The sequence below is a fragment of the Harmonia axyridis genome, chromosome 3, assembly GCF_914767665.1.
Source record: "Harmonia axyridis chromosome 3, icHarAxyr1.1, whole genome shotgun sequence".
NCBI classification, from domain to species: domain Eukaryota; kingdom Metazoa; phylum Arthropoda; class Insecta; order Coleoptera; family Coccinellidae; genus Harmonia; species Harmonia axyridis.
In genome coordinates this window covers 30,855,184-30,869,464 of record NC_059503.1, presented here as the reverse complement: position 1 = coordinate 30,869,464, position 14,281 = coordinate 30,855,184, and the positions used below count along the sequence as shown (strand labels likewise).

Here is a 14,281-nt window from a genome sequence, read left to right as displayed (position 1 = left end):
AGATATGAAAGAAAGGGATACGAAAAAAAAATATAACCAATTGTGTACATTTTTCTTTATATCTTTCTAGCTTTTTTCCTCAAGAAATGAAAAATAAAGTCTTAAAATATGACAAATGTAATTATTAATAACTTATGGAAATTATTTTTTTTATATTCTTGCGTGAATTTATTTTCGAATTAGTGGAATACCTCTTAAATTGTTTACCGAACAAAGAAGGTTGCTTTTATCGATTAGCGAATTGTCTTCATCAAACTAATTGACCTGCACCTTCAAATGACACTTGACGACCTCCACATTCCTTCAAAATCCAATTATCTTTTCATATATCCCATAAAATCGCTATTACGGTTCTGTACTCCTTACGAGTAGGTGCCGATTATGAAATCGGACAGAGCATCCAGACCTAAAAATTGCACTTTTTGTTCGCAGATTCCGGCACCAGGATGGTGTGTATGAAGTGCTACCCGCAAAAAGGACCGTAGGGGAGTTTCGAACGTTCAGTGTCCAGCAAATAAAAAACAGTGCGTTCGAACGAGCAGTTCCTTATTAAAGGTGTATTTAGACTTACAGTAATTGTGGAACGAAAATGCCCGGGCTAGTAGCATTCAGGAGGAGATGGTCGGTTGGTTCCGACGATCTAGTGGTGCCGGGTGTCTTTTTGTTCACCATGCATCTGATTTGGTAAGAGAATTTTTTCTGAAATTTCTTAACATTACAGGTATAAATATGGTAATACCACGAGTGCTTCAAATATTATCGATAATTTGTGAAGCACTCGTGGTATTACCTTTGATAATTGCATTGTAGGAAGCGAAATAGCCCTGCGATAATTGCACTGTTCATAGATGCATAGTTTCTATTAAGATGTCTAAAAACATGGTGTATGCACTCCTCAAATTTTGAATGCAATGACATTCGACCAAATTGAAAATATTAGTTTTAGTTCGTGGCGGCGCCGCAATGTCATACTTGTCATTTCGATCTTTTTTCGTTGATTTTGATTGGATACATTAATTAAAACCCGATACTGACCAATCAAAAGCGATGTGTAACCGAGTATGATCGTGCAAAGTCGTGAAACAAAACACGAAACGTTTACTGGAATGAATTCAAATATTTGAAATAGAGAGAGGGAGTTTATTGATATTTCAATTACAAGAATTGCTTACATAGATCTTAACTATAATGGAAGATATACATATATAGGTACATAATGGCATACAACTTATAAATAATAAATAACAAGAATCTTAATTTGTTGATAGCGCTACCTACAGTTGACATAACGAAGCTTAACTAATATTTTCAAAATTGGCAAAACAAAAGCTAATCAGTCCATACACCTGGTTTTTAGACATCTTAGTTTCTATGCATCTTACACAGATCGAATCTATGGCAATTCCTTTCAACATCAGTTTGACAAGTAATGTAACACTTTATTCGGGAAATATTCTCCCGAATTACACTCGTGTATCAAAATGACCGGATAATTTCGCATTCCAGCGTGTTTTCTTTGAAAAACTACATTCGCTCAAACTCATGCAGTTTTCATGACAACACGCTGTCATGCAAAATTATTGGTAATTTTGATGCACTTGTGCAATTACTTACGAAAAGTTGCCGATTCTGTGACGATTTAGAAGAGGTAAAATACAGGTGATAACCTTATTCAGAAAGAAATTTTTATGAACCTTGCTGCAAATCGGGAAAAGTAAAAGATTAATGATTAATTTATCCATCACAGCTCACTAACTAGATTTTTATGATAATTTGTGGCTAAACCACAGAAAAATGATGAAAAATAGCCATTATTGCCGTGACAACCGATCCGGTCGTATGGACATTTTGCGGGTACATAGTGTGTTCCTAAATTGGAGGTATCTACAAAGGAAAATGAGATTTTTATTCGATAATTTTAAGAAAAAAAGTATAATAAACATGTGTCCGTAAACGCTTTGAGATTACTGTTACTTGTCCTACTTTTTTGTTATGACCATTTTATCAAATCTTATTTGATCTTCGCTACAGATTGGGTAAATGAGTAGGTACCAAAGTTTATAATTAATTAATTCATCAAAGCTTATTAACTGGATCTTTATAATAATTTGGATTACTAGAGAATTGATAGAAATATTTTTCTCGAAATCGGTAGCCTCGTCGGTTACTGATACAACAAAACTACAAGAAATCAAAAAGATTAGCACTAGAACTAGATTAAAGTTTCTACTTACATTTTTTCAAACTACCTGTGGGCCACCAAAAAAATTTTTGGTGAAAAAAATCGGGCTCTGTTCCAGAAAAAATATCACCCTGTAGATTTTCGACCGAAATTAGCATATAACGTGATGCAAACTATAAATTGGAATAACTATGCCAAATTTCTACTATACCAGTATTTCGAAAACAAAACGTTTACGCAACCATCTTTATAGAACTTTTTTCCATAAAATTATCCGAGGAATATCTAATTTTCGTTTGTCCTCCAATTTAGGAACAATCTGTATCACGGAATTAATGGGTATTTATTTACAAATATTTTTATTGAATATTCTAGTATCTGACTGATGTAATCAGCTTTCGCGGAAGTTGAGTTTGATATTTCATATCATCAACCAAAATCTCAACTCCGTCTTTTTTGTGGTAAAACGGAAATATTGGATATTTTTTTTCGATATTCCTCTTGAATTTTCTATTCTTCTGATGATGTGATGTAGTGACTAGGGAATATTTTGGTACGGGTTTGTATTCTCTAGTAGTGACTAGTGACCTATGAGAAATTTTTGAATTTTCATTCTATATCCATATTCATCTTGATCGAATCTGCAGTTTTTAAATTAACAAGAAACTTCTAGTTTCTATAGGTTCTGATTCCAACATTTGGTCATGCCAAATAAACAGTATTCACATAAATTGCGGGATAGATTTCCTAAAATATTAATAGTATGAAACAAATTTCGACTGATCTTCTCGTGGCGTTTAAAGAACCCCCTAGTCAATTATACCACCCTATTTCTAATCCCCCATATCTTCGAGGGCTGTATTTCAATCAAGTATGAACCCAAAAAGCAATTTCAACTAGATGCTCTTTACGAAATTCAATTATAATGCTCTCCCTTGGAGTAATTCGAAAATTTGTGATTAATATTTCCCTTGACGACCAATAAAAATCTACTACGTAGAGAACAATTTCTTGTTCCTAGTGTTCAAATGAAAGAACAGAACAGAGATCAGTTGTGATATACCACTGTCTGTGGATTGAATACTAATTATTCTTGAACTTAAACTTAGGCGATTTTCGGCTGGGGAGAGGATTTCCAATCCATTATTAATAATATTGGACTCTGAACTACATATTGGATATTCCTTCTCCAATATTTTTCTACAATTTTCAATCAGTTTGAAATTTTTCACGGAGCTTGAATATTGTGCTTTCATATGTACATTTACATAGGCGTACAACTGTACTTCCGCCGTTTTTTCCGGAATTCGAGGCTTTATTGTAAAATACTGGTCATACATTTATGATTCGAAGTAGGTATTGTTCATCGTAGACCACTACTTTCTCCCATCTTTCGGACAGCGTACGAATAACGCGTTGAAAAAACTGAACATCTTTTGAAGCGATCCACGAATCGATCCAATTTTTTTCTTCCTCATAAGACCGGAAGTGCTTTCAGCCAGGCCTTGTGCCATTGATCGAAGCAAGTGATAGTCTGGAGAATACGGCGGGTGGGGTAGGACTTCCCATTTCAACGTCTCCAAGTATGTCTTGACCACTTCCGCAACATGGGGTCGAGCATTGTCATGCTGCCATGCCGTTTGTCTTTCAATGCTCGGCTAAAACGCATTGATTGCGTTCGATAACGATCGCTTGTGATTGTTTCAGTCGGCTTTAACAACTCATAATACACTGCGCCGAGCTGGTCCCACCAAATACTGAATATGACCTTGGAACCGTGAATATTTGGTTTGGCCGTCGACGTGAAAGCATGACCGGGATATCCCTATGATTTTCTGTGCTTGGGATTATCTTAATGAACCCATATTTCGTCTCCAGTCGAACCACGAACCACGTTCAACATCTCTAGGCTTCAACTCTTACGGCACCCAATTTCCTTGTTTCTGAATCATTCCCATGACTTTCAGTCGTTTTGAAATGGCTTGCTGCGTCACTCCTAAAGATCCTGCCAATTATTGTTGCATTTGACACGAATCTTGATCAAGTAATACATACCTCCAATTCTGCATCTCTAAAACCTTCTCTTTTCCACCGCCATGCTTGTGGTCGTTCTTGAAGCGTTGAAACCACTCTCGGCACGTTCTTTCACTAATAGCGGCATCACCATAGGTAGTTGAGAGCATTCGATGAGCCGCAGCCCCATATTTCTTCTTATTAAATCAGAAAATTAAAATCTTCCGCAAATGACGAGAATTTGGCTCGTAAGCGGTCATGTTTTATCGAGAATAACTTCATGATGCAGACACAAAACACTAATATTTCGATGGCGTTATGTTTACAAATATGTACCTAAACTTATTGTATGACATCTGCGATCTATTTATTTCGACTACCACTCACCGCTACAGTCATCTGTTGCAAAACGCCGGAAGCAAAGTCGTACACCTTAGAATATCAACTCTATCGGTTTTGTAGCAACCTTAATATTGGGTAAATTTTTTTAATATTCTACTTGAATTTTCTATGGTTCTAGTTTACCGATCAATATAAAATTCTGCACGAGCCTTGAAAAAGTCTTTCTGCATCCAAAGAAAATTTTCATCAAGGTCGCACAAGTAATTTTGAAAATACCAGAAAAAAAATTCGAACGGCTATACTCACGGAACTCGGAATCTTCCCATTAACGAACTTAATACGGTATTGCCGTAGCTCAGCCAAATTTTCAATTGGATCTAAATGAACATTTTCTCTCGTTGCTCCCAAGTAAAAAAAATCTAATGGATTTAAGTCAGGTGAACGGACTGGTCATGAGATTGTACCAGACAGTCCTATCTATCTGCCCGGGTATTCCTCATCAAGGTATCCTCTAATTGAGATGGCATAGTGCATCTTACTGGAACCACAAATTCCTGTAAGTAGTAAGTATTCTCCCTTCAAGACCTCTGGCAGCTCAATATGGTGTGCTGCGATAGTAGTTAAATTTGAAGGGATTATTATGATGATTCAAACGATGATTGCAAATATATCTCGCAGTCCATGAAAATTGATCATTCCTTGAAGAATTTGAACGTCATTAAGTAAATATTTTAATAAATATAAATAAGACATCATAATCCTTCTGTTCACACCCGTGAAAAATACTAACATATCTACATTCTTTTTTTACAGGACAATAGTACTGACCCTCCTCCTAATTTTCGTCCATTTCGATAAAAAAACAGAATGCGTTTTTCTGTTATGGTGGTTCATCATAGGATATATGATCATTCTAGTCATCTCGATGCTTCTCGAGTCTATGGTAGCATTTATTGCTTTAAAAGGCACCATCCTCGACCAAGAACCACGAGAACCCATGCAGTATGTCCTGTATGTTAGAATTGGTGAGTTGCATTAAAAATCTATCCGAATTATTACGATTATACCTGAAATTAAAATGTTATTATGTTAGGTAGTAGCTGATAATTTTTGTTTCAGTTGTGATGCTGATTGAAGGTGGATGGTTAAGTGCTGGGGTATATTGGCTTGTAACCTACTACAAAACCTGCCAAATAGAAATAGCCAAAGAATATGTTTTAGGTAAGTCTATTATTACGGGTGTTTTTTTTAGCTGCATGAGAAGTTTCGATGGTTGTTGTTAAGATGCATAGAAAACCTGGAGTGTCTACTTATACCTATTAAACTTTCAGTCAAAACGGGAGATTTTTCAGATTTGCACCTACTTGATTTCGAGGGATCGCGTCTGTTTCAGATGGCGCATACTTCGTTTATATTTGACATTTCTCTCGATTCTCGGCTCTCGTGACCTTTGAGTATAGAACGATAATGTTTTATATGCTATGCTCGTAACAATCTTCTCTATTCTGTCATTATATTCCATTCATTTCATTGAAAATTTGATAGGAACTGAATTGTAATTTATTGTGAAATATTGTAAAGTCTAAAATCAGTATTTCATTTTTAAACGGCGCCAGGCAGATAGCGGGAATTCGAAAATTTCTGAAGAGCGCCACCTTACAGAACTCTTGAATGCAGAACACCAAAGCAACAGTTGGAATATCTCAAAAAGTCTGAAACAAAATCGAATCAGTTCACACACCAGGGATTCTATGGATCTTAATGTTCAGTAAATTTGGCAATTTATAAGGTGTGTGAATAAGTCTTTCCCGTTTTTTTTCAAATTTTGAGCCTTTATTGTGAAAAAACGGTTACAAATGAATTATTGAAAGTATTGGCCATCGCTAGCTACAACTTTTCCCCATCTTTCTGGCAACATACGAATCCCGTTGCGAAAAAATTCGACCGGTTTGGCCTCTATCCAGTCATCCACCCATTTTTTGGCTTCCTCGTAGGAATGGAAGTGCTGGTCAGCCAGGCCATGCGTCATCGATCTGAAGAGATGGTAATCAGACGGAGCAATGTCTGGACTATACGGCGGGTGGGGTAGGACTTCCCATTTGAGCGTTTCTAAGTATGTTTTCACCGGCTGTGCAACATGTGGGCGAGCATTGTCATGTTGCAAAATAACTTTGTCGTGCCTGTCGGAGTATTGTGGCCGTTTTTCTCGCAGTGCGCGGCTCGAACGCATCAATTGTCGTCGATAGACCTCGCCTGTGATCCTTTCATTCGGTTTCAGAAGCTCATAGTAAACCACACCTAGCTGGTCCCACCATATACAGAGCATGAGCTTGGCGCCATGAATATTTGGCTTGGCCGTCGATGATGATGCATGGCCGGGTAGTCCCCATGATTTTCTTCGCTTCGGATTATCGTAACGGATCCACTTTTCATCGCCAGTCACGATACGATGCAGAAAACCCTTTCTTTTATGTCGCTGAAGCAGCTGTTTGCAAGTGAAAAAACGCCGTTCGACGTCTCTCAGCTTCAGTTCGTACGGCACCCAATTTCCTTGCTTTTGGATCATTCCCATGGCTTTCAAACGCTTGGAAATGGTTGTTCGGTCAACTCCCAATGCTTCAGCAAGTTCTTCTTGCGTTTGACACAAATCTTCATCAAGCAAAGTCGCCAATTCTTGATCTTCAAAGATTTGCGGCCGCCCGGAACGCTCCTTGTCTTCCACGTCGAAATCGCCACTTTTGAAGCGTCGAAACCATCCGCGAACACTTGAATCATCGACACAACCTTCTCCATAAGCTTCCTGAAGCAACCGATGCGCCTCGGCAGCAGATTTCTTCAAATTGAACCAATAAAGTGAAACTTCCCGCAAATGACGTCGACTCGGCTCAAATTTCGACATTTTCACGATTTCAAAAATTTATGATGCGAAAAAATTTCAACTAATGTGTTAGTGTGGAATTGTTGACAGATGAATAAGCTTTGATTATGACATATGTAACCATTAAATACTCGCACAGTATTGGTGGCGCCATCTCTTACAAAAAACGGGAAAGACTTATTCACACACCTGATATCATGAATCTTTCAACGCCAGACAACGCTTCCAAATTGTGGAAATTTACTTTGAAAAAATAAATCTGTTCGCGAAGTTCATAGAGCATCTTCTCCTTTTTACTGTTAACATAATCAGCCTCTTGGCAAACAGATAGTGCAGTTATTGATCGTCTTCGCACCAATTTTACTCTTCCCGATTAAAACCATCAACAAGACAAAGAAATGTGCGTACCGAACAGAATATTGCAGCTGTAGGGCGAAGTGTTGAAGAAGACGCCGAGATTACGATACGTCGCTGTTCTCAACTTGTTGGAATTTGTCTTTCGACTACGTGGAAAATTGAATACAAGGACTTCTTTGGCTTACGTGCCTATAAAATACAGCTCGTGCAAGAATTAATGCCAAATGACCATAGTTTACGTCTCAGAGGAAAGAAAAGATAGAGGTGCCCTTAGAAGTAAATAGCGTTGTATTGTAATCAATTGCAACAGCATGATGATAAAGTGAGATAGGACAACAACAAACCTGCAAAATTGACAACTAGAGGGGCGGTAAACATTTCAGTGGCGTAGTCAATGGTTCTCTTACTGCCTCTTATTAAGTTTTCGGTGCTGAAATGTTTGGAACAAACATATGCATATTTCGGCAAATTGTTCATTTGCAATATTAATACGTGGCACAATATTTTGCTAAATTCTCTATTTGAAGGAAACCTACAAATGTTAGCATTGAATTAAGTTTTCGATATCTCACAAATACTACGCCATAGACGAGATATATTCTACGCCTATGGACTCAAAACGTGAACTAACCTATGATAGGTTAGGTTTTCATTTCCGATGTTTCACACATTATACATGTTTTTCGAGTATTTACCATGATTAAAATTAACAATATGTAACTTAAAATTCACAAACTTGTATGAAATAACGCCGATTACAAACGTGAAATTAAAATGAACAGTTAACCCCTAACGCACCTCTAGTTGACACGTGCAATAACAACAACAGAACCGTGTTGCCAAATCCTCAGAATATTCGCAAAACATCTATGCCACAGAACGGAGAAAAGATTACTTCTTTCTCAGAATGGCAACGCAGTACATTATAAGTGTTTGTAAACAAAAATGTTATAGCGATGTCCACAAATGCTATAAGGCACCTCTATCTTTTCATTCTTTTCTTTCCTCTGAGGTTTACGTCGTATTTTTGCTGATTGGGCTAATTTCAAACTGGCCGAAGATGACCATTTTTACCGAAATATTGTGTTTAGTAATGAAGCTCATATCTGGTTAAATGGCTTCATCAATAAGCAAAATTGTCGTATATGGATCAGAGACATTACGTAAGCCATTAACGAATCAACATTACACCATTAAAATTGACTGTTTGATGCGGTTCACACGCTGGTGGCATCATCGGTCGTTATTTCTCTCGAATGGCGAGCGCTATCGGGCCATGCTGACTTTTTTTTGTTTCCTAAAATTAATCACCTAAATATCGACCACATTTGGTTCCAACAAGAGGGTGCAACTTACCGTACAGCACCTTTAACAATCAATTTATTGCAAAATCAATTTGGTGACAACTTTATTTTCAGTGGTCCTGTTAACTGGTCTCCTCGTTGGTGCCACTCAACGCCTCGATTACTTTAAATGAGTCTATGTTAAGTCATTGGTTTAGATAGATTAACTTTATTTGATCCATTATATCTTACAGATGTGAATCACGTTACAACAACAAATTCAAAAAAAACCTATAACCTACTATTAACTTTAAGCTACAACCTATCCTAAAAATCCTTAACACTATCTAATAATTAATTACTCTAAAGTTCATTTAAATCTTCATCATCCATGAATTCTTTAACACTATAATAACATTTTCGAAGCAAAAATTTTTTTAACGATTTCTTTTGTTGTACAATATGCCTACTTTTAAAATATTGAGGTAATTTATTCCAGATTGTTAGTATATAATGGGTAACATTTTTCTGTATATATGTGCGTTTTGGTTTTTCAACACTTAAATAGGTCTTGCCCCTAGTATTATATTCATGTTTTAATTGGAAAGATTTAAAATCATTATAATTATTGATTATATACATTACGCTTTCATATATGTATAAACTGTACAAAGTTAGTATTTTATAAGCAATAAAAACACCTTTACATGACTCATCAGGTCTCAATCTAAAAATACTTCTTAAACATCTTTTTTGAAGAATGAAGATTCTATCAACTTCAACCGAATTCGCCCAAAAGATTATTCCATACCTAAGTCTGGACTGCACATAGGCATGGTATGCTGTCAGTGCCGCTTCAATACCAATCGTTCTCGACAGGCTTCTCAATGCATAGCAATATCTTGCTAGGCCTGTGTACACCCCTAAGAATGATATGGACTCTTCAGCTGCAATATATTTATTTTTATAAGTAACATTCAAAGCATCCTGTTGGCTCCAATCTCTGAATAAAATCACCTTTGTTTTATTGACGTTTATTTCAAGGTCATTGTTTATAAACCATTCATCCATGTTCTTCAAGTCCTCCTCCAAACGAGTTCTACATTCATTAGCAGTGGTACCTGAACAAATCACTGACACATCATCAGCAAACATTACAGTATTATTTGTTGTGACCTGTATTAAATCATTGGTGTAGATTATGTACAGTAGTGGGCCTAGTATCGAGCCCTGAGGAACACCTCTCTCTATTTGAATTGCATCAGAGATTATTTGTGTACCATCTATTCCTTTTTCTACCGTCCTTTGAATTCTATTTTTTAGGTATGATCTGAATAGCTCCAATGCAGCGCCTCTTATTCCATATTTCTCCATTTTTTTCAGCAATATCTCATGATTCACTCTATCAAAGGCTTTTGGTAGGTCCAAACAGAGTGCCACTGTTTTTTGATTTCTGTTTAAAGGTTTCATGGTTGAATTTAAAGCTTGATATATAGCATTTATTGTTGATCTTCCCCTTCTGTATCCACATTGTTGTTCTACCAAAATATTTTGTGTCTCAAGAAAGTTTATGATCTTATCAAAAATTATTCTCTTAAAAATCTTATTCAAATTAGAGAGAATAGATATTGGTCGGTAATTATCATAGTTGTTCATATCTCCCTTCTTGTGTATTGGTTTTATCCAAGCTTCGGGATCAATTTTGGGACCAATTTTATTTATCTTTATGTCTCCCAATTCATTTGTAATTTCTTGCTCAGTACACTATTACGCTGATGATGGACAGTTTTATATATCGTTTCACCCTGATGAAGTCAATCAGGTTGTTGCTGCATTAAACTATGACGTAAACACAATACTCGATCAAGGAAAACTCTTGCTATGATTTTCTGAAGAAAAATTGACAGATTGAGGTTTGAGGCTTGTAATGGGTTGCTGACGATTGGTAAAGAGAATTTAAAATTCTCTAAGAAGGTTGAAAACCTGCGCTTGTGGATTGATCAGGATTTGAGATTTACTGATCATGATTCATGTTACTGCCTGCTTACAAAAAGCATACGGTATGTTGAGATTGATGTATCAAAACCGTGGATTTTTGAACGTTGAACTTTGAAAATTGCTGATGCTGTCTACAATCCTTGTTTGAATGCCTACGTAAACAAAGGATACAAAAATTGCAAAATTCATGCCTACGTCTGATTCTTGGTATAAAGAATTATGAAAGAATCAGTCACATACTTCGCATCGTCAATTGACTCAACATGAAGAATAGAAGACTTTTGCACTCTATTGCTTTGTTCATGAAAATTATCAGCACTAAGACCCCTCCGTACCTATACAATAAAATTACTTATCGTTCTGACGTCCACAATTTGATCATTCGTTTCAGGGGCACCTTGACGCCACCTATTCGTTTCAGTGAATTATTCAAACAATCATTTTTATATAACATAGCGCAATGTGTTAACGGCCTACCAATGGATGTCAGAGCAGTTACCAATAAACGCCTCTTCAAAATTTCACTATTCAACTTGTTGTTTGATGAACAGATGGGGGTTTTGACAGGATAGATTCGATTTTTCTTATATGGTAGATTTATGAAAATATATTTTTTTTTTCTTTCATTTGCATATTTATAAATGAGATTTTATTTATTATTTTAAGAATAGTTGAATTTTTTTGTTTTAGTTGTTTTTGTGGCTAATTTTGGCATCGTCAATGCTGTGGATTACAGGTTAGATTGAACAGGGCACTTATTGAGTAAATTGAATCTCGCCTTTTCCTACCTTGTTTTCTTTCGTAATACATATCATATTTGTCAATTCTAACTGAAGGAATAAAGACCTTTATTATTCTGACAAAACAAGAACTCTTGAAGCATCGGAAGCCAATATTCAAGCCACCATTGACGTGATACAGCCAGATAAATTGGAAAAAGTAGTGAAAAATTGGACTGATCGAATATACAGGGTGTTCTGATTTGTTTCCGACAAACTGAAATGGGTGATAGATCACATCATTTTAAGCAAAAAAGTTCCTATGAACATGGGTCCGGAAATGCTTCGTTTCCGAGATACAGGGTGTTAAAGTTGAAAAAATAATTCGCGTTTTCTTGAATATCTTCCGACTGATTCCAAATAATTGCATGAAAGTTGGTACATAGGGTTTTTTGAGGTGAGAAATTCAAATTTGTGGTCGATTTGGTTGTATTTTCTAGAGGGCGTCACTGGTAATCATTTCGTCCCCTTTAAACCGTACCAACTTTTCTGTGCTACCCTGTACGTCATCCTGGACTAAAAAAATCGATTCCCCTGACTTTTCTAGTTAAAAAGGTATAACTCATTTAAGTTGCTAGGGGCAACCGTTTCAGAGAAAAACGCATTTAAAGCCAAATCCATATTTTTGTAATCTCTAAAACATGTAGAAACAAATCTGTAATAATTTTAAATTAAATATTTTTTAGAAGTAACAATTTAGAACAAAACAAAATAACATAATAATTTTTAAAGAAGGTGTTCGAAATGTCCACCGTTCTGTTGAATGCACGAATGACATCTTCGAATGATTGATTGTTTTACATTCAACAATTGTTGCGGCAATAGATTTAAAATGGCTATACACAATGACAGATTTAAAGTGTGTTAGGTTCAGATGTCATTAATTATAATTATAGTTAACTAAGTTAATAGCTTATCAACAAATACAGGAAAATGGTATTGGTTACCAAAGGCCCGAAGGAAGCATACAAAGAAGAAATCATCTACAGAGAAATAGGATTTTACAGACCTTCGAAGAAAATAAAAACTCAGTATTCGTAAAGCATCCCAAAAACGCAATATTTCAGGAAACAGAATATTCAGAACACTTAAAAACAACAATTACATAGCATACCACTTTTACTTATTAGTGGGCAATAGAAAATCCGCATGCATTTCGCCTTAGAAATTTTCAACATGAATTTAAATTTAATATTTGAATAGGAATAATTTCATGAAAGGATTTCGAAGCAGTCAAAACATATTAAAGAAAACGCGAATTATTTTTTCAACTTAAACACCCTGTATCTCGGAAACGAAGCATTTCCGGACCCATGTTCATAGGAACTTTTTTGCTTAAAATGATATGATCTATCACCCATTTCACTTTGTCGGAAACAAATCAGAACACCCTGTACAATGTAACTCGTAGCCGCGGCGGACTTATACCGGAAATCATATTTCAAAAAAATACCATGAAATCATCTATGAGATTATAATAAAAAATTCATTCTAACAATATTTCTGTCTTGTATTATTATTTAAAGTTCTCAAGCTCTTAAAAAATATTCGATTAATAATCGTTTGAAGATATTGAAAGAATTTATCATTTTAGGTCTAATAATTTTCAACTGGTGTTTACTCCTATCAGTACTGATAACTGTATGGTGTACCTATGATGCTGCCGGCAGATCATGGGTAAAAATGAAGCAGTACCAAAAGTCTATGAGAGAGATGGAATCAAAATACCAATACAAAAGATCTAACAGTACAAGAAACTGGAGACAGAGGTAACAAATTGAAAATTACATTATTGCTATTACAGTAACAGCAATCTTTCATTGTTAGGAAAGTGCTAAGGGCCTACCAAGATCGTTGGCAACAGAGGTGTAAATTTCTATTTTGTTGCTATTCGGCCTCCGACAGGAACAGAAACTCATTCTCGGATATAGCCAAGTTGCTGTCAGATTTCTTCAGAGATCTGGATGTTGTTCCTTCAGATGTTCTAGTCGGTCTGGTGCTGTTGAGGAAATTCCAGAAAATTGAGAGAAAAAATATTATAGAACAGGTAATTACAATAACTCCGCTGAATCTGCGATATTTACAACAAATATTTGAATAATTTAAATTGATTCCTCGCTTATCACTTGGCGAAAGATATACACTGATCAACAATTGCTAGGGATCACTTATGAACTTCTCTTCTTTTGTATTTTTTTCAAGTTATCTCGTCAATATCTGTACATTATATGTTCTCTAAGGAAAAAGTAAGATGTTTTGAGTTGATTATATCAAAGTCCTCCTCACTTTATCGGCTCTTGTTCACAAAATCGATTATTATCTGTAGGCTGTTACAGGTGGAGTGAAAAGCAATGTGGTATTTGTTATTAAATCTGTTTTTTTCTTTCGTTCAAACACATAAGGTGACAATAATTGAAGAAATGAGAACAATATCAGCTTATCAGTCATG

At 35.7% G+C, this 14,281-nt stretch overlaps 1 protein-coding gene across 3 annotated transcripts in view; it reads left to right on the top strand.

Moving 5' to 3' along the window:
• Positions 1-14,281, top strand: part of LOC123675155 (diacylglycerol lipase-alpha) — a 38,291-nt gene that overhangs the window by 9,929 nt on the left and 14,081 nt on the right. For 2 of the 3 annotated variants that reach the window (XM_045610441.1, XM_045610442.1), the window contains exons 2-6: positions 433-684; positions 5,351-5,562; positions 5,657-5,758; positions 13,427-13,601; positions 13,660-13,879. In XM_045610441.1, the coding sequence (XP_045466397.1) occupies positions 590-684; positions 5,351-5,562; positions 5,657-5,758; positions 13,427-13,601; positions 13,660-13,879 (804 nt within the window). In that variant the 5' untranslated portion in view covers positions 433-589. Of the gene's footprint in view, positions 1-432; positions 685-5,350; positions 5,563-5,656; positions 5,759-11,423; positions 11,645-13,426; positions 13,602-13,659; positions 13,880-14,281 lie in introns of those variants that run through there. The other variant, XM_045610443.1, reaches the window with a different exon arrangement.